Source organism: Leptidea sinapis, chromosome Z (genome assembly GCF_905404315.1).
Source record: "Leptidea sinapis chromosome Z, ilLepSina1.1, whole genome shotgun sequence".
NCBI classification, from domain to species: Eukaryota; Metazoa; Arthropoda; class Insecta; order Lepidoptera; family Pieridae; genus Leptidea; species Leptidea sinapis.
The window spans coordinates 18,270,425-18,294,663 of record NC_066312.1 but is presented as its reverse complement, the minus strand read 5'-3'; the positions used below and the strand labels follow the sequence as shown (position 1 = coordinate 18,294,663).

The following is a 24,239-nucleotide window of genomic DNA, read 5'->3' as shown; positions in this document are numbered from 1 at the left end:
ATTTTTATTGAAAACAGCGCAAGAAAATAATGCTGGGAGAGTTTCTTGCGCCGCTTTTGCTCTCTCAGAGCGCCATTTATTTCCGAAGAGGTAGTAGTATCTAGTATATTAGAAATGACATCAAAAAGAATTCTAAAGGACTCAATTTTGAGAAAATAAATGCCATTTATGCCTTTTAGGATTCAGAAGGAATATTCTTAAATAACCTATAATCACTACGTTTCGTTTGAAAGAACTTCTTTCCCCAGCATTAACGTGTTAAATATTGTAACGAGTAAGATATTTGTTTATGGAAGTTACAGTTAAGTGGCAAATATTAACAGATGGGGAATGTTTTGATTTATATTCGGGGTTTATTTACACCTTAAAAATAAAAGCTTATTAAAGAATTCATTTATTTTAATGTTGACTAGATAACAAAGATTTACAATCAACTAACTTAAGTATATAAATTTTATCACAATATATCATTCGGAAAAGTAATATATAAAGCAGCCTATTCATATTATAACAGATTGGCAATACAAATTCTAATATCAAGATTTATTATGATCGAAAAGGATAATATAATAGAAGCTTAACATTATTCGGAATAATACTTTGTTGACCCAATTTTGTGATGAGATTTATATTTAATATCTTCTTAAGTAGGTACTACTTATACTAAGATAAAAGATGACTTTAATAAACTAACAAAAAAGGCACCGTTTTTTTTATAATGGAACAACTTTCAGTTAAATGCTTCCAGTAAAAATGATGTTCTGATATATTAATTAAATGGAACTTATAAATGGATAACAATATAAAAGGAATGTATGAAGCAGTACGCGCTAAGCTAACTTTAAAAACACGAATAATATTCAATTTGTACAGGTAAATATCTGCAATTTCAGTCGTTTATAAATTATAGCAAAGTCACTTCCTTTTCAGAATTATACATATCGTTAATCAATTTTTCTACGGGTACATTGCCGGTTGAATGACGTAAAAATAATTCCACTATTATTGCAGTCTGCGTACTTCTTGCTCTATCCAAAAGCTGAATGAAATGGGACGTTCGGGCTACGTCTAACGGATATATCCTCATCTCATACTGAAACAAATATTTCTCGTTATTAATTGATAATCTTTTTTGATTTGATTTGATTGATTTCTTTTAATAATAAATATCATAATTTCAAAATTAAAATCATCACTGTCTCGAAAGATTGTTATTGTTAAAATTATATGGTCTCATTAATAAGAATAATTTGGTCTTCTGAAAAACTGGCGGTAACTGGTCTATAGTTGCCCACTCAGAATCGAACCACTGCTAGGGCATTACTGACTTTGTAATCTGAGTTGACCATACTATAAAGGCAATCTGTGCCCTGGGGCACACTCTGGGTTTCTCTCGGTAATAAATAATAATTCTAACGTATAACAAAAATTAAAAAACGCCGCGTTCGTTAGATGTACCTATTATATATAAATAATTTTGTAGAACATACAATTTAAAATAAGTAGCTATTTTTCTAACTTAGGTACTTCATAAAAATCAATAGATTCAGCCTGATAGATTCACCGTTCACACAAACATTTTAAACTCTTCACCTCTATAATATTAGTAGAGATTAACTAAAACATCGTACAGACTACGAATCACCGTAACAGAGATATAGTTGATACAAGCGGCCTCTCACGATTTTGCTGCATCAATTTACTTTGCATGTTAATTTGAAAATTTACATCGCGTAGATTTAAGAAAATGGTGTCTCAATCTGCAGTGTAACAAAAAGCTTTTAATTTAATACTGAAACTTTACAGAAGCATGGTAATAACTTGCCAGAAATCCATTTTGTTACATTTATATGTTTTTACCAACAATATTTGTTCCGACAAATATGTGAAACAGCTGGACTCTACGAGATTTGACTGTAGCTTATGTAATAACGTGCAATTTACATTAATTTTACTTGCTCCATTTCGTAGGCGGTCACTTATATCAATAAAAGCATAGAAAATAAATAATTTAACAAACCTGTGCTAGCGCAAATTGATAAAAGTTGTAGATAGATACTATTGTAGATGGATCTTGTAATTTTCGTACATCCGGTTTTGTTATGTACTGCGACCTGAGCAATGCAACTGCTCGAAGACATGCCAATTCATTGCTGTCTGGTTTCAGCTTATAAAAGTCACTGAGAATAACTTGCAACTCTTCGACATCTTCACAATTAGTATTTCTATCGCGATCAACCAGAGTGCTCAATGTTATAGGATAAAGAAACTGTATAACGCCTATTACAAACAAGTCTTTCCAAGATTCTTCTAAGAGGGCTATTCGGTCTGAGAATGATAGAGTTGCGAATCCTGGCAAATAACGGGCCCAGTTAACGTTCACGTGCAGTAATTTTGATGCCACCTCTTGAATAGTTCGTGGGCTGAATTCGTTAATATTAAATTGTGATGGAGATGGCACTTTGACTAAAAACGGCGGTCTGGGTGGTGACCATGAGTTGAGGGCCCCATATACGGCTCCATAAGGATTATGGTAAAGCGGTAAATGTGGCAGTGATGGTGGCGGTGGTGGATGTGTCAGAAGAGACGCAGAGGGATGGCGTTTGGTTGCTAAATCCAAGGCTGAAGGTGTATGCAAGCCCAGATCGGAAGACGGTGTGGTAGGATCTCGAAAATAAAGTGCCATTTGTCTTCGTATTGTGGAATTACGCGGACCCCTCTCATGTTGGACGGCTGAAATTAAATAAAAAAAAATATTTAAAAAAAACTTATTTAGCAAAAAATATTCACGTAAACGATACCTATGTGGTCACCCCGCTCATAATTAATTAAATCTTAAATTACGTAAGTAGCTTAGTGTCATACCATCCTTATTCATTCCGGCAGTAACACACTTCGACAGCCTACAAGCGCGGCATTGGTTCCTGTGTGCTTTATCTACAACACACAGTCCAGGAATTCTTGCCTTGCACGCGTATTGGCGGTCTCTTCTGACTGATCTTTTAAAAAAACCCGCGCAGCCATCGCACGCGAAAACTCCGTAGTGCTTACCCGAAGAATGATCTTTGCAGACGACACAAGGAACGTCGTATAAAATTCGATCTGAAACAATTTTTTTTTGAATCAGATACCATCTAAATCAAAGAAAAGAGCTTTACAAAGTTGAAGTAATAATGAGATGGACTCCTAAACTGATGAACGGATTTAAATGAGGATTACTTCACGGAGTGCATTTGACTGTTTAGTCCAACTTGAGAGATAGGTTAGTTTTTGTTTCGATTTTTCCCATAATTATTTTTATTTCCAATATTTGTTTTGTATGGACAAATTTTCTGTGAGAGAATTTATTGACGCACGATTTGACAGTTCTGCTGTGAAACAATTTCATTAAAACAACAAAGAGCATATTATGTTACGAAATAATACTTGACGGAAATATTATTGACAAATTCATAAATAACAGTATTTCATTATTATGTACAGAGCAAGGTCTGTTGGGTCAAATTGTGTGTGTAGTTAAATAACTAATAAATCAGAGAGTTAAAAAGAAAAAGTGACATCTGGGAGGAACAAATTACAAAGGACGGAGAAGGCTCCACCTTTTTAAAAGGTGACATTGTTTACGTTTCAAACGGCGTTGGCTACCGTCCCACTTGGTAACTTATGGTCACATTTACAAATTTAGTATCGAATACAAATTCGATTGATAACTTTGTTTTCTTATTTCTTACTGTCCTTATTAAACCAATTTAAGTACCTTATATGACGTGTTTTTTTATATTTTTGCGTTATTCGTAGAATACAGTTTTATTGATGGAAAATATTTTTTCTCAATTTAATTTACGAATCGATGGAGTTTTTATTTATTGATACTTATTGAAAAGAAACTTCCAACGAAATGTTTATGCGTTTTTATGAATCTACTCAGCGTCTGTTGATGACAATGTCCATGACAATTATTGGAGGATTCATATAGCAGAAAACAGCAATTTCGTTTTATATAAGACTAGCTGACCCGGCAAACGTTGTTTTGCCATATAAATTATTTATAGAGTTAAACCGTGTCTTGGACATTACTTTATTTTTTTTTAAATAAAATAATTCTTCTAAAATAAACGTAGCCTAAGTTACTCCTTATTACATCAGCTACTTGCCAATAAAAGTCCCGGCAAAATCGGTCTACTCATTTAGCCGGAACAAACTGACAGACAGACAAAAATTATAAAAAATTTTGTTCTGGTGTATGTACCGTATATATATTCATATACATGTAGTAAAAAACGGTTATTTCAGTGTTACAAACAGACACTTCAATTTTATTTATATGTTTAGAAGATGTACCTATAGATAAGCGAGCACTGAGCAAGCGAGCGCAGCTATGTGGTGAATAATGTAGATTTTGTTAGTTTAACAATTATTAGAATTTGTTTTTGTATTTTCAAATAATGCTGGTAATTAGGATATTAAATTCCCTATACAATGACATAAATTTCATTCAAAATAATAATCCAGTATGGAGCGACTAGAATAGCTCTACATAACATGTTAAAATAGGGTTACATTCAGAATTTTTTTCACCATTAAAAATAATGTAATTTTCGAAATCCTGCTTCATTGTTTGGTGCAAGTACATAATACGAAAGTGAATTTAGTATAGTACATAATTTGAAGTTGAATTGTTGCATACTTTGAATGTTTACAAAATTATTGTTTAAAGTTAAAAAATATAACAATTTTCTTTTAATGTCCTATAAGGTCCACTTAATGTACACACTCTTAGAGTGTGCTGTGAATTCATTGGAAGTACTTAAAAACCGAACTAAAACCGGTAGATGAAATATATATAAATTAAAAAAAATGTTATTTTGCAAATTGAAAAATGGAATAATTTTATTAAATTAATGTATTATCATCGGTCCTCGATAAATATACGAAGTTTGAACGAAAACGTTTAAAGTGGGCCAAAATCGCGCCCAAATGAGTCGGTTACAAACAAACATACATACAGGTGAAGCTAATAAAAACCGTGTAAAAATATCGACGAGTATTGAGATTTCATGCATATTTTCAATTAAAAGCTAATATTGATTTCGGTTAAATAAAAATCAATTAATTATCTAATTAAACATGTAGATATGTAATATATAAACATATATAAACATGTTATAATTTAATATCGTCCCAATTGATTAATGAAAATGTATTTTATTAGTGCGTGATTATAATATAAAAATACAATGGTTTGCAAAATCCCAAACATCCTGCTTTAAATATGTCTTATTATAGTCGTGAAGCGAGATCCCAAAGTAAGAGAAATCACTTAAAGGAATTCACAAGATAAAACATCTCTATTAATACACCTCCAAACATGAAACCAGTCAAAAAGGCACAAAGGCACTAGCATTGAATGAGACATACAAAATGCACATGAATACACGTACACTTGTGGGGCAGGAAACGCGGTGTCGAATGTAATAACGAAAAAAACATTAACAAAAGTACTCGGAAGGCACATTATATAGACAATAAATAAAACAACGCCTGGGAACTTTTAACGTCATTTAAATCTCGCGAATAGAATGTTGTTAATCTTTATACAAGACAGAAGTGTGAAAGTAGGTATGAAAACTTCTTTTTCCTATTTACTAGTTGACCCGACTGACATTGTTCTGTTCATATTTTTTTAAAAAAATGCGTTTGGAAGTTGCACCCGCTGTTAGCTGACTCTGTACTCAGAGAAAGGAATATTCCTACCAAATTTCAAGTCTCTACGCCCTATTGTTCCAGAGATATCGTGATGAGTCAATACATAGGTGAAAATCTCTTATATATTTAATGAAGATTTATTAAAATCTCGCCGTAATGGCAAGCGTCCTGATGAAATGACCTGGTGAAATGGTTTCGGCACGGAGAAGGTTTGGAATGCGACTTGTGTCCACACTCTAGCTTCTTCTCATATCCAAGTGACTTCAAATGGTGCTGGGACTGCTGCTTCGACTGCCGATGACAGCAAACGTCGCAAATATGTCGTCTTAGTGAGTCTTACATTGCGACCCAGAGGCGTGGAGATTGTACAAAATACCTATCTACAGGCCTCAATTATTATTATCGGCAGCCATTTTGGTCAACGGATCAGCCTAGCTATCCAGCGCGGAAATGCTGCCAGTATTCTTGGTACACCTCCCCATAATGACAGTTTTAATTTAATATAATCATAGTTTTGTAAATATTTTATAAGCATAGTTTCATTTGAATAAATTACGTAAGTATATTTATTAAATTTAAGGTAGATCGATCAAGTTAAAATCAAATGACCCAAGCTGCTATGGTAGAGATCATTTATCATTGTTTTAAAAATTAATTTTACTAGTTTTCAAAAGGATCTATACTTTTGATTGAGAAGAGAATATAAATTATAACAATTTGTTATGTTTTTAAAGTGATAACCCTCACTTCTAGTATTAATATACAAATAAAATTTGAAAAACTAAATTTTATAAAATATAACTAAATATAAATAAAATAAAACGATTGGCTCAGTGGTTTAGAGCACCGGCACGGAACGCCGGAGGTCGTGGGTTCGAATCCCGCATCGTTCATAAAATATTGTTTTTCAAATTTTATTTGTATATAAATTATAGTTTTAAAAAATGAAACTGAAATTTGATAATAATTATTTTATTACGTATATATAGCTTTTTCAGATAATTCTGATAAGGAGATTAGGGTTAGTAGGTAATCGGAAAGTTTAAAGTGAAAAATAAAAGGTGAATAAATTAATTTTTTCCTTACATACATCACTATAAGTAACATATCAAGCTAACAAAAGCATGTTTGTAAGGGACGGTATATGCAAATATATCTATTTATTTATATAAAATAACTTTCTAATTTACTTAGCTTAGCTTACAAACAATTATCATATTAGTGAACTAAGGCCCCATGTATTTTTGGCTTTCCAAAATTATGTTATATTGCTGAGAAAAATAAAACTTTATGTGCTGGAGACACGACAGAAGTGGTACCTAACTTCATAAAGCGAGGTCAATAATTCAAAACACAATAAATTTTTGGACCGGCCATCGCTTCCCTCGATAGCCTCCTCTTCATAACTGAGGGGGACAACTAAGTCTACTCAATGCGCACTAAATACAGTTCTAAACGCCCAAACAATTTCTAGAATTCTGCATAAAGTTATGACGGTAGGTTACAAGCGCGAAGCGAGAAACTAGCGATCTATGAATAAAATTGTGTACGAAACTGTCAGTGAATTGCTATTCTTGTGAGATCATTTGTTGATATGAGTTTTTTTTTCCTCGTAAATGAGTTCAGTAAGGGTGGTGATACACCAGTGTTTTTGGTATTATTAAAATGGCTGTGTACATCTAATTCAACCCTATTGATGCCGAGCTAACGTGGGATGTGTCACCTGTGATGACCATTGCGTGACTTGGGTGCGTGGTTCAAACTCTCATTAATCGTTAGTACCCAAGTAACTGATAACGGTTTAATGTGTAATTTATTAACTGCTTCAGTTTGTTTCCCACATGAATTCATTTCATATTTTTTATTTCACAATTTTGCTGTATTTATCACTAGAATAGAAATTTACATCAACAACATTTTTTTTGAAACAACATTTATACCGTACACATTAAATGTAATTGTGTGATTTGCTTTTTTATAAGATACATGTTTCACAAAACTATTTTATTATAAATATTAAAATCAATGGGCCGAGTAAATAACGTAAATAGATTCAAGAAATAATATAATATTAATCCCTTTAATGTCTTTTATATTTAAACTAAAAGCTTTAAAAATTTAAATATTGCTTAGAAGCTTATTTTCAATTTGTTTTATTTAGTATTATTTGTGCTGTAAGCCGTTGAAAAGCTTAGTTCTTAAAAACAACAGACGGAACAGGCTTTCATAATTAAATACGAACACAAAATTTGTTATTTGTGTTAACCGATTAAGAAATCCTTCATATTGAGCTAAGTGCTAACATTAACTAAATCGTTTGAGGATAATTTCAGCAATATTTAATCTACAAACTCTATTAAAATGACGACTAGGTATTCGCTTTTAAAAATATACCTATTTTATGAATTTTGAATGCTATTTATTTTCACAAATTAGTCAAAAATACTATATATATACACACATACACATACTGTTATACTAACTGACACTATGGCGACATACACGTTTTATTTTATCTTTTACTAGTTGACCCGACAGACGTTGTTCTGTATATCTATATATATAAAAATGAATTGCTGTTCGTTAGTCTCGATAAAACTCGAGAACGCCTGGACCGATTTGGCAAATTTAGGTCTTGAATTATTTGTGGAAGTCCAGAGAAGGTTTAAAAGGCGAATAAATAGGAAAATGCTGCTAAATTAAATAAAAACAACAAATTTGTTAAATAAATAAATAAATAGTTAAATAATAAATACAGAACAACGTCTGTTGGGTCAGCTAGTAATAAATAAAATAATGTTTTTATATAAATTTGTTAATAATATATCATAACATCAAAAATTACTTCGTATTACTACTGCTGTCGTAATGAAATTGTTTCACAGCAGAACTGTCAAACCGTGCGTCAATAAATTCTCTCATAGAATTTATGTATGGACACATCAAAGGAAAAACAAATTTGTTGTTTTTATTTAATTTGGCAGCATTTTCCTATTTATTCACCTTTTAAACCTTCCCTGGACTTTCACAAATAATTCATTACCAAAATTAGCCAAATCGGTCCAGCCGTTCTCGAGTTTTAGCGAGACTAACGAACAGCAATTCATTTATATATATATAGATTACTATGTTTAAAATTCTAAGCCTCACGACACAGGGGATCCTATCATAACACCAGATTACTTGTAAAATTAAAAATAATAAAAGCAATGCATACATTATGTAGTAATAATTATGAAATTTATTATTGTTACAATTATATCAAATAATTTGACTGGTCCGAATTTGTGTATCAAAATGCAAATGTAAAATGACTATTTAAATGTTTTAAAATACGAACACATGTATTTTAAAACTGTGTTAGATTTTATTTTTCGTAGATATCTTGTCTGAGGATTTGTCCAAAATAACTAGATGTAAAAATACATATAAAAATAGTAGTTGCTGGTAGTTAGTAGTTTAACGTTAGCTGTTATTTATATTTATCATGACATGATTGTTGATACTAAACAGTATAGTATCGTTATCAAATTAGCCAATATACATTGATGTCGGGGTGAGAGCAGATGCGATGACACACTGCGTGGGAACTACCTGATGCCAAATTAATTCTACTAACATCATCTCAACATTGATGTTCCCAGCTAATTAGTTACACGGTGGACCCTTCAGCGTTGACGGATCAGTAATGGCTTGCGTTACTAACTACATGAACATGGCAGCAAAAATGGCAGGAAATTAATATAATATTGCTTTCTGGTTTGATACACAAATTACGAAATTGTGAAATTTAATTCGAGCTGACTTCACAAATATTGACTCTTTGCTGTTAATTCTTTTACGTTTGGTTACATCAAATTAGCTGTTATAGTTAAGGCTTAAGTCAAATTTAACGGTAACAGTAACGCTGGCTTTAACATAGGCTCCGGAATGTGTTGCAACATCGTATTCCTTGACATAGTTAAAATTAAAGTTATAAATTGAAATATCAAGTTATTCTAAGTTATAATTTTATACCAAGACTATTTATAATGCCTTCATTGTCTAATAAAATGATAACAGCTACTTAGGAATAGTATGTACGTACAAAAAAAGAATGCTGGGAAAGTTTCTTGCAATCCTTCTTCTCTCTCAGAGTGTCATTTGATACGAAAGCGGTGCTAGTATTAAAAATGTCATCAAAAAGAATCCTAAAGGAATCAATTTTGAGAAAATAAATGGCTTTATTGTTCAAGCGAATTTCGATCTACTTGTTCATTATGATCGTAAGAAAATGATATGAAGGTGGGTCATGATTCAATTTTGTTGATAGTATGATGTATTATAATTAAGGGCTCAAATTTAACTTTACCTTTTTATTTAACATAAGAGAAAGAAGTAAGTAAGTAGTAAGTATTTCAAACATTAATTTTAATAATATTAAGGAACACTTACTTGAAGTACTAGCTATTGCATCCATCACTTTCTTATGAATCTGAAACAAAATTATGAATGTAATTGATTTATTTTTAATTATAAAATAGAATGTAAAGAAAGAAACGTTCAACTGTTGCCTCTAAATATATACTTGATAATGTAATGTACATACATAGGAAAATTATCAAATTTTCTAGAAACTGTGATAATCATAACGTTGTCACCAGAAAGAAACATAAACTTGATAATGCCTTTTGCTCAGATAAGTCGAGTTAGTACGTCTTTTTTGGGCGATGTATAATATTAATTTATAACATGATTACAAAAAAAAAATAAAACAAATGTGATATAAAATACAACAGGAATGTTAAAAACGTGTTGTGGCTAAGGTTACTATAGTATAAATGACTTTCGTAATACCAGGGTATAGGGTAAAAATAGGGTATTTAATTATAATGATTTTATATTTTTTTCAAATACCGCTGAATTTCTTGCGCCAATTACTATCAGGTCGGTCGTAGATTTTGACGTACATTAAGTGATTTAAAAAACGTGCTTTTTATTAAAAATCCTTTAATTTACTTTTTAACATATTTTCCAATTTTTTCAATAAAACAAATTCAATCGTTTTTGATAAGTTTGAAGACGACGAGACGCTTTAAAATTTATTATTTTTATTATTTTCTATATTATTTTTCATCATCGGGGCAAACCCTTTATAAATATCACATTATTGGTAATAGATTTTCAGACTATACCCGCTGTAATCATATAATTCCCTCTCATGAGTAGAACTTCTTTAGCATTCATAATATCGAATGTTTCATAAATTGCAGCTATAATTTAAATTACTACAATAGCATATTAAATTTTCACACAGTAGTTGGGTGCGAACTCGACCCTAAAACTTTAGATAGTCACTTCTAGCACTTGAAAGTACTCTTAAAAGCCAGTCTCACCGTAAAAGAAAACAGTAAGAATCGCGAGTAACCGCAACAAATGTATAATAATGCACCATTGTTTATTCAAGCTAACATCTTTTGGGTACAAAGCTGAGTACTACTCACAATTTTTATTCATTATTCACATTGTTCCAATGCGACTTGTTCAACTAAACGGCTTTTAACTCGAGTGCTATTGAACATTAGCGAAAAAATCTTTTGATACAAATCGAATTTTTGCAAGTGTGTGAACATTAGTATATAGTATCTGCATTGTTTATCGTCTTCAATAATTTGGGTCTTTAGTATGGGAATATTTTATTAAGTAAGTAGTATATATCATATCATAGATTAGTATTTTAAACATAGAATTTGAAAGACGGATATGAAACGGCTATTTAGGACAATGTGTTTGCGTCAACAGAAGAATGCTTTTACATTATCAACAGTAGCAAGCGCTCTTTTGTTTGTTTGTCGGTCACTTAGAAGTTATATTTTTTCTGACCATAATTATTTAGTTTCGCAAAACAGGTAATTATGTGGGGATTATCCCCGTAAGTAGAGATTCACAATAGTGCGGATGAGCCGACCGTCATCGAATAGGCCCGGTGTTCAGCCGAGGGTTGACAACAAAAGCAACCCAATAATAACATCGGAAAGTCGGTAGCTTCTTGCTTTTAAAATTGCGAGATCTTATAAAAAATCTACCCTATACGGATTTAATTTTTCTTTACAAATTTGACTACAACTTTATCACATTGTTATTGTCCTATTCACTGGATAGGTAGATGATGATGTTGTTGCCTTACTGAAATCTGAAACTGTTAGGATACGCTGAGAAGCAATAAATATAGAAATAAAGAATGCAAATGTTTGTATTGCATTTCATAAGCCATCTCTTAATGTTAATAAGATAATAAGGTACTGGAGATGAACAAACATTAAAATTATAATATAATATTATATTGATACACTGTTAGACAAATTATCTTGCCCCAAATTAGGCATAGCCTGTACTATTCGTGCAAGACAACGATATATTTAATACAATATACTTACTTAAACATAAATTAATACATATATAAACATCTATGACTCGGAAACATACAAATATTTTCATCATATAAATGTTTGCACCTACTTGGATTCGAACCCGGAACCTCTAACTCGGTAGGCAGGGTCAATTACCAGTCGGTTATATGGGTTATCAATATTGGTAGTTTTCAATAACGTATCTCTAGTAACGGATACATTGCTGTCACCATTTAATGACATGATCTTATCTATCCATAGCTATGTCCAGCATAGTTATAGTCCAAAGCTTTATGTCGATAGGTTATTGAAATGTAAGTAAGCGTAAAAGGATAGATTTGTCTTACCTCTAGTAAGTTAAAATAAGGATAGATAGGTTATTGAAAACGGCCGTTAATCAATCAATGGAATCAACTGGACTTGAGTCATATACGGATACGTAATAGTGAACTGTAATTTGGACGCGTAATAACAGAATATACTAACAGACAGGCGGCCTGCAAAGTTTTTGTAATACAGATTCTGTTATGCTACGGAACCCTAAAGATAATATTATACTGATGAGAACTTTCTTAAATTAAAAATTATTTGAAAAAAATATATTGGAAAAGTTCAAAACAAGAAGAAAATAACGTAGAAATTCACTTAATCTACTATGCTACTGTAAGATAATGTAGAAAGTAAATCACTTACTCTAATATGCTACTGTCAGATAATGTAGAAAGTAAAACACAATCCCTACTCTGCTACTGTAAGATAATGTAGAAAGTAAAACACTTACCCTACTATGCTACTGTAAGATACTGTAGAAAGTAAATCACCTACTCTACTATACTACTGTAAGATAAAGTAGAAAGTAAATCACTTACCCTATTATGCTATTTTAAAATAATGTCGAAAGTAAATCACTTACTCTACTATGCTACTGTAAGAATGAGAATGGTGTAATAAGTTTCTGAATAACATTTGACATGCTCGAAGCAATACGAAATTAACTCGCAACAGCCGTGTCCAAAACACATCAGTTTGAAATCTTTTACGAGTTAACAAGAAAGTAAAAATTAATTTGCGACATTAACACTGTTGTTGATTAGAGAATTTCATTTGTAAATTAATTTAACGCCACTGAACAAAAGCATAACTTATTTTGTAATAAATTTTATATGTTCTAATGTAGGTTTTCTTATCGTTATAACTATTTGAGTTTTCTACCCAGGACCTATCGAAGTAAAAAATACCAGCTCTCCATTAATTAACCGATTTCCAAAAGGCGGAGGTTCTCAATTCGATTGGTATTTTTATGTATGTACACCAATTACGCTGAGATTTATGAACCAATTTTCGTGATTCTTCTTTTTTAATTTAATGTGGAATGTTTGCCATTTGGTCCCATAAAAATTTGACATAGTTTGGTACAGTAGTTTTCATTTTATGAATATTTTTGTTTACGTGGATGATATTATTATAGTTTGTGTACTGCTTTTTAGGAGATTTCATTTGGATTAATTATACATTAATAAAGAATTAATGAATAATGAATTGAGCCAAGCCAAATGTAATAGCAGTTACCTACACTCACCTTTGAGCCATTTTTAGCGGGAACGCTTTGTCTAGAACCAAACAACCCAAGCGGGCAGGCATCGACTTAAGCCCTATCAATAGTTAGCACATGCAAATAATAGTATTTTATTAATATTAGATATAAGATGTGCATAAGAGGAGTATTAAATTTAATCTTTATTGAGTTATTTTATTCTTTTCAGTCTTTGAAGTCGTTTTTTTTAAACGTAGTATTTTTTAGTATAAATAGATGACTTACATTTACAAGTACTACAACGTGAGCATAGACATTACATTTAGGTACATTGAACAAGCGGATAGACACACACAAAGTGTGTGAGAGAAATGAATATCTTTAACACAAGATACAAAAGGAAAGCTAACCCATCCTTAATGGAGACTCAGCAAGATTAAAAAGTTAAGCGAATCTATTGTTACTGTAACCGCTTTTTATTGAAAAGTCATAAAGAGTCTTGTGCTTGTCCGTGCTTGGCCTTAGTTCCTTAGGCTGGGTTGTACGATGATATTTAAAACTATAGATAGGTTACCTAGACAACATTCGGTGTTTATAAATGATACACTAACACACACATGAATAATTTAACATTGCAATAGCACACTACATTACGATTACACGTCAAAGAAGGATAGTATATGCAATTATAGCAAGCGAAAAAGAGATAAATCTAATTTGCTAATTGCTTTGTATTTGAATAGATAAATACAGAATTACCGTACACCGTGCTTTATGCCTAAAATACGATTCATTCATGAGTTCATGTAGTAAAAGCTTTAAAGAAGTAAAACTGCATTGAAATTAGTTAAATAAAGTGTCATTGATTTTATAAAAAAAAATATTTAATATTAATTATAGTATATAGCTACATTGATTATATCAATTATTTGTTCATAAAATAATGAAAAACATAAATACATAATAAAACAAAACCGATATTTATTTACAGTAAGGGTGGGACCCTTACAACAACTTTTTTACAATTTTACTAACGACGGTTCCCAAAAAGTTTTAAGTTTACAATTATTATTTTTTGTATCTTATATTATTGATGAATGTCTTCTTGTTGCGGGTTTATTACAATAATATAATAGGAGAAGAATAAAATGATCCATTGATTCTTCTGCAGTTAGCAAGAGATATACCGAAAGGGATAGTGTTACTGAAAAAAACTCCTACGTAAGCAAATAGCACTCACTGTCTGCCACCCCGCGCTTGTGAGCTACATTTTCGGCTTCGCTGTAAAAGCCTATAGGGCTATCAGCACAGAGGAGGTTTTTAGTCGGTAGGGGGTGTTTACAACCGAGTCCGACATATCGCCCCGTTTCGGGGTCCTCAATACGTACATGTATTTTCCTCCTCTCGAAAAAAAAAGCGCCTCTTCTTCTCTCTCAGAGCGCCATTTGCTTCCGAAGCGGTAATAGTATCTAGTATATGAGAAATGACATCAAAATATATCTAAAGGAATCAATTTTGAGAAAATGAATGCCTTTTATGCCTTTTATATATGAATTGGAAAACCGAAAACACATTGGAACCTGGCTGAGGACGATCGAACCCGGGGATCCATGGTTAGAATCAACGGTTCAACCAATTGCGTCGCCGACGGTTTTGTACTTGACGTTCTTCGTAATTTGACACTATTATCCATCCATTCTATATTAATCCTCATTCTATTGGTTCTTAAAGAATCATTTTCTTTGTAAATTAAATAAATAAGCTAGCCCTTAATCTGCGTCATCTTTGATGATCAAAGGACATCAGACAGACGCGCGGGACGATTGCGTGATTTATTTATATTATATATTATTAAATAAAGTTTCAGTTATTAAAAACTAGGTGTTACCGTGACTTCGTCTGCAATCTCCAGTGTAACCATATAAGTTTGTCTTTCAATGCTGTCACATGTCCTGTCATACATAATCAATTGTTTCTCATCGTTACGGATTTTTTAACCAACTTACTTTGCATATTCGATTAGCTCGAAAAAATCTTTTCCTTTTTCGGATTGATATGACACTAACAAAATGTGGGTTTCTATTGCTAACAGAATTTTCAAAATCGGTTCAATAGATCCAGAGATTACCCTACAACCTCAAAAGCTAATTTTATGACAGTAAGGGACGAGACGGGCAGGACGTTCAGATAATGGTAATTGATACGCCCTGCCCTTTACAATGCAGTGCCGCTCAGGATTCTTGAAAAACCCTAAAAATTCTGAGCGGCACTACAACTGCCTTCGTCACCTTGAGACATAAGATGTTAAGTCTCATTTGCCCAGTAATTTCACTAGCTAAGGCGCCCGTCAGACGGAAACACAGTAATGCTTACGGCAGAAATAGGCGCCGTTGTGGTACAGATTATCTAGCCGGCATCATGTGCAAAGGAGCCTCCCACTGTTTGTTATATTAGTATAGATGAATAAAACAGTATTTGGTATGCCAGGAATGCTTAAAAAGGGACAGGACGTAGGTATAAACGCTGTTAACTGAATTGCACATCAAAATATAGTTTGAGTTGTTATTCCAAACAAATACTTTGTTTCCTGTTTCTTATCATACTTGTTTACATTACTTGCAGTTTCAACTATTTCTTCGAAGTTAACTTTGGTGTAGTACGAGTTTTAATCAAAGACAACCAAAGTTGGTATAGAAGGAGAGTTATTGAAACTTCGTACCTGATATAAAACATGTCTCCGGCATAGATTAAAGATTGGTCTCCGCGGCGCTCCAACAAGATACCGCAGGCGTAGTCGCAAAGTGCGGCAATTAATAGAACTATAATTTAGGAAATAATTCTTGATGTTACGAAATATTATTGACGAATTCATAGGCGCGGTCAACCACCGCAAACCACTGGCACTCGTCGCTCTGACGATGGCCAGCGGCCCGCACCCTAGATACACCACACATTGTTTTGATACCCGACGAGACGTTTGTCCTCGCTTCACTACACTCACTCACACACGGACTGACTGACGGACTGACATACACCACTTACACAATCACAAACACACTCCACAAACAGACACAAACACAAACATACATGCACACAAACATTTACACTACGTACATACATACAAACACACATACATACAATCATAAACACATACATACACACTTACATACATTACACAAAACATCACCACACTCGCCGGCGAGTGTGTTCTTATCACCTTTTCATCTTTCATCTTCATTTCATCTTCATTTTCATTCTCTCTCCTTCCCACAAGCACACAGCCGGTCTGAGGTTCGAGTCTCCTTAGGAGACGCCCCGCGACTGTTGTTGCGTAGTCTTTGCGGCCTCCACGGCCCACGTCCTACTTCGCTGTGAAAGCCAGGGCTGCTAACAGCACAGAGGAGGTTTTAGTCGGTATGGGGTGTCCGCTAACGCGGACACTCGAGTCCGACATATTACGCCCCGTTCCGGGGCGTAAATACGTAACCGTATTTCCTCCTCTTCTCAAAAAAAAAAAGACGAATTCATAAAAAACAGTTTATTATTTATTATGTACAGAACAACGTCTGTCGGGTCAGCTATATAATCTTAATATATATAAATTACAGGACACGTTGTTTGTCCGCGATGGAATCCTAAACTAATGAACGGATTTTAATTGGGATTACTCCATGGAGTGCAGTTTAGTCCAACTTGAGAGATAGGATAGTTTCTATTTCCGTTTGGGAACGAGAATTATTTTTATTTCCAATATTTGTTTTGTATAGAGTAGGTATGGTCATATTTTCTATGAGAGAATTTATTGACGCACGGTTTGACAGTTCTGCTGTGAATTTTTTTTATTATAACAACAGGGAGCATATTTTACGAAATAATAATTCTTGATGCTATGAAATATTATTGACGGATTCATAAAAAACATTATTTTATTTAATGTGTACAGAACAACGTCTATCGGGTTAGCTAGTAGTGTATATATATAAAGTGTAAATATATTCATAAAATGATTTCTTTTGAAAATACTCCTCTATAGCGACTATGACTTCATCATATGAAGCAAATTGCTGTCCACCCAAAAAAGTTTTGAGCTTAAGGAATAAGTGGGAGTCTTATGGCGCTAGATCAGGCGAATAAGGTAGGTGGGGCAGCAAATCATACTTCAATTCGTTGATTTTTGCCATAGTTTTAACACATGTGTGAACCCTAGCGTTGTCTTGGTGGAAGATGATTTTTCTTTTTCGCCTTAGCTGGTCGTTTTTGCTGAATACATTGATGAAGCTTATCTAAAAGATTAGCTTCATTCTCTATTAATTGTTTGACCTTTAGGAAGGAAATCTATCATCAAGATCCCACTTGCATCCCAAAAGACGGAAGCCATCACTTATCCAGCCGACTTTACAGCCATGGCTTTTTTTGGAGCCGGGCATCCCGATTGAGTCCACTGTTTTGATAGAATTTTTGATTCTGGCATGTAATGATGAACCCATGTTTCATTTATTATTACAAATCGACGTAAAAATCGGCTTATTACTCTGAAAACGGTCCAGACATTCTTTTGAGTTTTGCACCCGAATCCTTTTTGATCGTGCGTACCTAAGCAATCGCGGCACCCAACGGCCCGATAACCTTTTCATAGTGTGTAGTGTCACCTATTTCAGATAACTTCAATCGTCGATCTGCTTAAACCATATCATGTACTTACACGACCATTTCCGGAATCGTGACGCTTTTTGGACGCCCGGAGAGGGCTTCATCTTAGACACATGTACGACCGCGTTTAAACTCAGCCACCCAGTTATATACTGTGGCATAAGAAGGAGCACATTCACCCAAAACATTGTTTAACTCGTCATAGATACCTTCCCAATCATGCCCTTCATATGAAGAAACTTTATCACCGCTCTTTGTTCAATTTTATCCATTTTGAAAACAGGTGACGAAATATATGTATTTTCGAATGACAAGAAATCAATAGAATTTTCACGCCATCAAATTCAAATTTAGAACACAGGTGGCCATAGATACTAGTTTTAAAATGACATATTTTTTTTTAAATTTTAACTTTTTAAATAGCAGTGGCTAGTTACTTATCATCCCGCCCTCGTAATATAAAAAAATATAATAACACACTTTGATTTAAAAACATGAAGCAGAGTTTCTGGTAACATGATCATCCTGCCACCACAAGTAGCGTCCGTTCACGAGCACGGCGCAAAGACCAACCATCGCCTTCTTCGACCATATTTTAGGGAAGGGAACGACCCGTCCCACGTCGCCACCACAAGCAGTGACATGAGGAAGCCTGTCACGACAACTCAAGCAAGTAACAAATATAATGTTCAAATTCGAACTCAATTTTTTTTTATTCAAAATGAGATACTCATTCTAAATAGTCGGAAGAGAAGAACGGGCGCAAGAAACTCAGCGCTCATTTTTTTATAAAAATATGGATTACAATGTAATATCGTCCAATAAACATTTATAATTAAAGAGCCTGAGGGTGTCCGCTTCATTCCCAGTCTGTGGCCATCATTAAGAAAGTCGTTTATGTTATAATAACCTTTCCCACACAAAGGTAATTTGAAAATTCTTTTAAATTCGTAGCACATTTATTTTGATCATTTTTGGGATCATATTGTAAAAGAATATACATCGCCTAATAAAAGACTTACTAACTCGACTCGCTAAATACCTCTACTTACAATTTAACCATTTTGCTTAAATTCGCATAATCTTAATTATTAATACACTTTTTTTTTCTTTTTTTTTATGGATTAGGAGGACAAACGAGCGTACGGGTCACCTAGTGGTAAGTGATCACCGGCACCTACATTCTCTTGCAACACCAGAGGAATCACAAGAGCGTTGCCGGCCTTTAAGGCAGGTGTACGCTTTTTTTGAAGGTACCCATGTCGTATCGTCCCGGAAACACCGCACAAGGAAGCTCATTCCACAGATTTGTAGTACGTGGAAGAAAGCTCCTTGAAAACCGCACTGTGGAGGACCGCCACACATCCAGATGGTGGGGATGATATCCTAACTTGTGGCGTGTCGTGCGAAGGTGGAATTCGGCCGCAGAAATCAGGTTAAACAGCTCTTCGGAACACTCCACGTGATAAATGCGGTAGAAGACACACAATGAAGCGACGTCTCTACGCAACGACAAGTGATCCAGCCGTTCACGCTTTTATTAGCTTCATACGTATGTTAGTATGTAACAGAATCTTTGAACATGATTTTGACCCCCTTCAAAACGTCAGATTAACTCGAAATTTGGCATACTTATTAAGGACCGATGACAATTCAATATAACAAAAAAGAAATACTAAAAAATGTAAAATAAATAATAGTTAAAAAAAAACTAAAAAAAATTATATAAAATCCCACTAAAAATAGAAAAAACAAATCTGAATAAAAAATATTGTTAGAAAAAATGATTTTATTGTAAAAAAAGCGTGGGGTGCTTTTCAGAATATTATCAAAATAACCCTTCTACTCATATCTGTTCATAGAATATTTATAACTATTGATATCATGTACCCCGCGCTTTTTTATACAATAAAATTATTTATTAAGCTATTGCATAGCTTCTATCGCGGGCCTTGAGCGTGGAGAGCGAATCCAGAAATTCCGTAACGAAAATAACCTAACACTTACTTACTAGATCTTTATAGATATCTCTATGTCTTTTTGTGCAGAAGGTCTCAGGTTCGAGCCTGGGGTACGTCTTGATTTTTTTAATTTCTTTATTTTTCTTATCAAGTTTTTTAATTTTTATTATTATGACAAGCATTTTTATTTAATTTCACCTGTCCCGTTCTGTCTGTAATCAAATCTTGCAAGTTAAATTTTACTCACTTCCCGTTTGCTTTTTTTTAAATTAGTCTTATCAAAAAAAAAATACTGCATTATTAAAATAAATAAATAATTATAATTGCATAAGTTGATAAAAAATTCTATGCAATAGCTTTACCGAGGCAATCCCCGAGTGCCGTACGTCTTTTTATTTTTTTAATTTGATCTAACATAACAGCTGATTATCTCGTCCTCGATTATAATAAGCAGAGAACGCATCGTGCTTTTTTTATAACGCGTCTATGTATCAATGGAATCATATTTAATTCTTACATGATATTGCGATGAGTCTTATCATAATCACCATCATGATACTTAGAATTAATCACCAGATATATGATTATTACTCGATACCCTGTAACCGAATACTTTGTTGCGTTTGCTTCTTAGTAAACTGAACTATAACGTTACAAATCAGTGTAACTGTAACCAAACAATAAGACAATACACAATGAATGTCATAATATACGTGTTCAAATATTATTGTAATCATTAAAACGCGCCTGTAAAAGACGTTAATGGTAACAAGTAGTATGTTTATATTGTTTTTATTTAAAATACTGTTAGGTATCAGAAGTGTAAGATGAGCATAGGGGTGGGTATTGTCGCCATTTCATTGAAACCCTGGGTGGTCGGTCGCCTAGTGTTTATTAAAATTACGCCGTAAAGTTACCTAGAAGAAATCGCTTTACAACCTTAATTTTGCTATAAATTGGAATATTCTAAATCTTTATTTTCACTTTCGGTACAGAAAATGAAATGAACAACAGAACATGAATGTAAGTATTGTTAGTTCTTCTAAGGACGTTCAGCTGATAGTAATTGATACGCCCTGCCCATTTCAATGCAGTGCCGCTTAGGAATCATGAAAAACGCAATAAATTTTGAGTCACTACAATTGCGCCGTCACATGGGTTGTGTTAAGTCTCATTTGCCCTGTAATCACTAGCTACGGCGCCCTTCAGACCGAAGCACAATAATGCTTATACATTACTGCTTCACGGAGAATCATTGTGAGGAAATCTACACTCAGCAATAAGATGATAATCATATCCAGAACTGAGATGGTGAGGTTTTCTAAGTCAGACGTGTGGGAGATTTAATCAACCGGACGACCCATATTATTATTGAACGGTTTATGAAGCAATATAATATATAATATAAAGCTCGGAGAAATATAAGGAAGTTTCGCCGTTGATGATAGCATATTACCGGATGAAAAAACATGCAAATAATTTGAAAGAAATTTCAATGTTCTTAGCTATAACTCAAAGAAGGCTTATCATGTAATAAGGCCTCAGCATTTGTTACCTACATTTAGGAATTCATAAAACATCATGAAAAGTTTCACTTAAATTGAAAATAAATATTCGATGTAAGAAGGGTTTTCTTCTAAGGCTGTGCTGATGCGTTTTACGAATAGAGAATGGGGAAAAAGGGATACGATCGCGGGAGCCTAGCTGTCTAAAATTCATCAGTTTTTAGAGTTTTTGAAACTGTGTGAGACGACACTATTCATTGAACTTGAAAGAGCGATGAGTTGTATTATAACTGTTATTATTGATGCTATGAAATGTTGGGCAATAAAGACGGTGTTAAATAGAATTTGGTACAGAGTACTTAACAATGTTTATTAATATGTATGAGGCCCCACACGGAAGAAATTAGAGAATGTGATAAATGTCTAATTAATTTATAATTTGAGAATAACATGTCATTTCAATTTCGCAATAATACATACCTACACAGTACATTTCTGTAATAACCTTATTTATTACCCGATGACAGAGGTTTTAATTGGTGACCAACAAAAATTAAAGCAACAAATATTGGTACTGAATTTCAAAATATATACCTCAAATTATATTTGTATTTCGAGTATTGGCATGTTTGTAATAACATCGCAAAGGAATATTTCGCACTGCGACAATAAAGACAGTCGCACATAGGATAATTTAATTGGCGACTTACCTTATCAAAGCTTAACTTTATCACAAGCACTACTACACTACTACGTAATCCCAAATGTAATTGCCGGAGAGCTTGCCAAAGCGGAATGACGCACGCGCGAGCGCAGACCGAATGTGCGCGAGCGTCGAGTATTTTAACCACAGGGGTGTATTCAACGGGTAGGTAGTTGGTCCTTCGCTCCACCCCCTATCAATTAAGAGCTGTCAAACGATATAAGCCTATCAACCAACCACCTCTACATTTGATATTTAAAGAGCAATTATTTAAGAGGATTCATATGGCAAAACAATAATGCAATTTCGCTTAATAGAAATTCTGAGTCACTTAATAGAAGTTATGGTGAATTTTGTATTTTAGTTTTTTGAAAAATTATCACGATTTGTTTTTTTTTCTGAATAGTACTTCTTTAGTCTCTAGAAAATTAAATACCCTATACAATGACCTAAGTTTTATTCCTAAATAATTATTCAGTATACGTATTGACATGAGAATTTAAAATAGAGTTACTTTATTATTTTTTTCACCATGTTAAAAAAATTTAAAAACCCTACGTTATTGTTTAGAATATAGTATCTCATTTTGAAAATAAGATATGTTTGTCATATTATGTACTTTACAGAACTAAATTTTTCTTTGAAGTGTTTCAAAATATAACATTCGTTTAATGTCCTATGGAGTCCTCTTAACAATCATTTATTTCATTACTACCTGATGCCCGCGAGTTCGTCCGCGTAGATGAAGAGTTTTTAAGATAATAAGCAAGTTTGGAATTGAAGATTATCTTAACGTCCTATTCCAGTTCCGGTTCTCGTTTACGCTTCCGTTCCCAACATATTATATGAATACTATTTCGAGGAAGATTGCTGTGACAAACTAAACCTACTATTGGTATAGTTATAGCTCATCGACGTGAATTTCAGTTTCTCATACATGCCCCGGGATCCATGGATTTTTCCAGGATAAAGTATTTTTTGTAGTCTATCGCTGTACCAAATTTCATCAAAATCCGTTCAGTAGGTCCGGCGTAAAAGCGTAACAAAAAAACTTACATTCACATTTATATTATTAAGTAGGGATTGTAAAGATTGTGAATTGTCTGGTTACCTGAAACAATCTAAAAAGTAGAAAATAATTTTTAATAAGCATTAACTACGAATAGTGTGATTAATTAACAAAAATATGTATTTTATCATAAACTAGCGTGGGGTGTATTTTAAGATATAGACTTCGAAATAACTACTTTTTCCAATATTTGTGAATAAAACATTTATAGAAAAGTGACATCAAGCACGCCATACTTATTCACAATAAAATATTTTTTTTTGTCATTTAATCATACCATTTGTAGTAAATACTTATTAAAAATTAAAAAAGGTAATACTATTAGTTTAGTTTTCTCCAAAAGTGTGTTTTTTAGGTTTTTTTTTATTAACTTTTTATATGTTATAAAAATATTATTTTTGTATACAAAAAACTGACTTCATACAACTATTGTACGTTGCCCGACCTTTTTTTATTAAACTTTTGGCATATTACTTACCAATAACTCAACTAACTAACTAACTAACCCTAGATACTTAAGAACATACGCGGCACCTATCCCCAACAGTTTATGTATGTGGTAATAATTATCTACTACATTATTATTATTATGATCTTTTATCAGTACAATATTATATGTTTTCTTAAAAAATGCGCAACAAAGAATGCTGAGAGATTTTCTTGCGCCTCTTCTTCTCTCTCAGAGCGCCATTTGTTTCCGAAGCAGTAGTAGCATCTATTAT

The 24,239-nt window shown here is 33.1% G+C and overlaps 1 protein-coding gene across 1 annotated transcript; it reads right to left on the bottom strand.

Moving 5' to 3' along the window:
- Positions 1 to 500: 500 nt before the first annotated feature.
- Positions 501 to 22,482, bottom strand: LOC126978441 (nuclear receptor subfamily 2 group E member 1). Its single transcript, XM_050827232.1, has 5 exons — positions 22,456 to 22,482; positions 10,141 to 10,180; positions 2,866 to 3,102; positions 2,021 to 2,733; positions 501 to 1,093 (listed from the first exon to the last, which is right to left on the bottom strand). The coding sequence occupies exons 2-5, from the start codon at positions 10,163 to 10,165 to the stop codon at positions 905 to 907; spliced, it is 1,164 nt and encodes a 387-aa protein (XP_050683189.1). The 5' UTR covers positions 10,166 to 10,180; positions 22,456 to 22,482; the 3' UTR covers positions 501 to 904.
- Between the last annotated feature and the right edge of the window lie 1,757 nt (positions 22,483 to 24,239).

Coding starts and splice junctions, on each gene's coding strand:
- LOC126978441 (XM_050827232.1), bottom strand. CDS start 10,165: ATGGATGCAATAGCTAGTACTTCAA. Junction 2,734..2,865: donor TGCCGGAATGAATAAGGATG/GTATGACACTAA, acceptor ATTTAATTTCAG/CCGTCCAACATGAGAGGGGT. Junction 1,094..2,020: donor ATCAATTTGCGCTAGCACAG/GTTTGTTAAATT, acceptor TATTTGTTTCAG/TATGAGATGAGGATATATCC.